The sequence below is a fragment of the Abrus precatorius genome, unplaced genomic scaffold (assembly GCF_003935025.1).
Source record: "Abrus precatorius isolate BTA unplaced genomic scaffold, Abrus_2018 Scaffold3, whole genome shotgun sequence".
Classification (NCBI taxonomy): Eukaryota; Viridiplantae; Streptophyta; class Magnoliopsida; order Fabales; family Fabaceae; genus Abrus; species Abrus precatorius.
The window spans coordinates 9,859,419-9,862,100 of record NW_020874373.1 but is presented as its reverse complement, the minus strand read 5'-3'; the positions used below and the strand labels follow the sequence as shown (position 1 = coordinate 9,862,100).

At 32.8% G+C, this 2,682-nt stretch overlaps 1 protein-coding gene across 1 annotated transcript; it reads left to right on the top strand.

Annotated features, from left to right (window-relative positions):
* The first annotated feature begins 347 nt into the window (after positions 1-347).
* LOC113863648 lies at positions 348-1,966 on the top strand. The gene has a single exon (XM_027497294.1). It carries the CDS (start codon positions 1,207-1,209, stop codon positions 1,771-1,773), a length of 567 nt encoding a protein of 188 aa, XP_027353095.1. The 5' UTR covers positions 348-1,206; the 3' UTR covers positions 1,774-1,966.
* The last annotated feature ends 716 nt before the right edge of the window (positions 1,967-2,682 follow it).

The window sequence follows — 2,682 nt, the reverse complement described above, 5'->3', positions numbered from 1 at the left end:
AAGTATTTTCATAGACTCAGGTAAGAATTTTTAAATACATATTTGATTAAATTAAGTAACCAAAACCTCGTTATTATACCATATAACAAGTTTATTTTCTTTTGTTAAGGATTGGATTTAATTACTTGAACGTCGTAATTTCTTAAAAAAGAAAAAATTACGATAAACAAATTCGAGGTTAGTCATAATCAACCCCCCCCCCCCCTTTCTCTTTTTTTGCCATCAAAAGGAAAAGGTTAGGTGACTATGTATGCATGCACATCATTAACCTTCAATAAAATCATTCCACGGTATTATCCAACTTTCTTACGTTATTCTTTTATTATTATTATTATTTTGGTGATATAGTTTCTTATGTCACTCAATGACACACGTTCTTCCCCCATATCATAATACAATGCATATAAAGGTCTGCGTAAAGAAAGTGTCAAAGTACGTATAAATCTATAAGATGCTATTGTTTACGCAAAAAAACTGCTTTAGCACATTTGGACGAAAGTTCTTAGTCATAAAAAAAATGGTTATTTTTACGTATGTATGTCTAGAAATGCATAATAAAAAATTTCTAAAAAAATAACTTTTTAAGAAAAAATTATAATATTTAATAGTATTAATGTATTAGATTTTGTGATATTCTATTACTAATAATAAAAATGTAGCATAAATAAATTTCTATTGTGTGTTTTTAAACTTATGTTAAAAAAATCAATAAAGAAAACCGCTAGCAATGTTGAGGAAACTGCAGGGATATTACTGAAACATTTAATAATAGTTTCTATGTTACATATTATAATCCTTGGGCTCGTAATCCTTGCGATTCTTGAGCCATAATCACCGTTCTAGAACTGTTTACCACTATAAACATAATAACACAACAGAAGCAAATGGAGTGATCGTGAAGCTGCAGAAACTTGCCAAATTATTTGAAAACAAACAAGCGGGTCTTATCCCCAACATATCCACAAAAGAAAAAGAACAATGCCATTGTATTTTGACTATTTTTCCACAAAAAAGTGTATAGGGCAGTCCTTTAAATAAACTAAAAAAGGAAGGGCAAAGTAGTAATTGAACAAGGTTAGCATCCATATAAACTACAACAGCTCTTGAACATGAACCAAATAATACATAAATACACAGAATCCTCACTCTCTCACACAAACACACACACTGTTTCTATCTCTACCTGCCCCGCTTATTCACACAAAAATGTTTAGCCCGTCCCATTTCAAAACCTTGTACCCTCTTCAAGTTTTCTCAGTAAAATCATCATCACCACCTTCAACCATAAGCTCCATGAAGCTAAAGAGAATCATCCACACCCTCATAGTTTCCCACTTGTGCCGAATCATTCGTGCACTCTCCAAAGTCAAAGCTGTCATAGTTGAGATTCTTAAAGACAACTCATCAAAGCATTACAACAGACGCAAGAAGATCATTCTAGGTTCCTTCAGGCTTCACTATAACTGGTGCTCCTCCAAATCATCTCACGTGTTACCGGTTCCTGAACCTGTTTATGAAGGGTTGTTTGCCACGTGTCATGACTCGGGAGAACAAGGTGAGGATTGTCCTGACTCACAGCTTGCTGGGTACCTAAGGTGGCTTGAAGAGAAGAAAGTTGAAGATGAAAATAAAAAGGGTGCAAATAATGAGCATGAAATGAATGAGATTGATGTGTTGGCAGAAATGTTCATTGCCAATTGCCATGAGAAGTTTAGGTTGGAAAAGCAAGAGTCTGATAGGAGATTCCAAGAAATGCTGGCTAGAAGCATGTAAACAAATCACTTTTTGGTGTTTCTAGCGTTTCAAAGTTAGTTAGCTCACTTGTGATGTTGTGCTTTCCCACATTCAAATTCGGTTTGTTGTTTACTTGGGAAAGCTTGTCCATCGCCTATGAGGTGTGTTGAGGGGTTTTAATTATTTGTGGTCATATATATTTGCCTTTTTCTTTTTTATTCCAACTTTTCAAAAGACGATGGGGGGTTTGAAGAATTGTACATGATGGGATTGGATTGGGAATTGTGCAATTCTTCTGTTGACATAATGTTTTAACTTTTAATTTTCGGACTTGTTTTGATGAAATTTGAAAACTGCTGTTTCAAAATAAGTGGATCTCAGCTTCACCATTCTCATTATTGAAAAACAACATGGCCCTCTCTACTTACCACTTGTTTACTTGTTTCCATATAAATGTAAGTCTCGTTCAGTTTTTTCTGTTAAGTTCATCTATGGAATAGAAAGCTCCAAAAAAATATATTATTTCTTTGATATAAATTTAACGAGACAAGCAAGTGCAAACGAATCGAAATTAATAGATTATTATTGTTAATCCTTTGTTTTTAATATGGATGATTATTACGATAATATCTCCGTATTTATTAGGTTTATTATATTATACTTTATGAAATATTTAAAACAAAATAAGTGTCTAAGATCGATTTAACTTTGACCATAAATCAATAATTCTTTTAGTTAAATTTAATCTCGAATATCTATTTGCCTGGCGTGACACATATATTTAAGCTATATATAATCGAACATATTTAACGAGGATGCTCTTTACATTCGAAGCCAATACAAATTTATACGGCGCCCTGTCTTCTGGACACCTAAATATAGTTATAAATTAGTGGACAACAACATCTTATCCATTGTTAAACGATTTTTGGTGCTCCTTGTTTGTTT

Coding starts and splice junctions, on each gene's coding strand:
- LOC113863648 (XM_027497294.1), top strand. CDS start 1,207: ATGTTTAGCCCGTCCCATTTCAAAACCTTGTACCCTCTTCAAGTTTTC.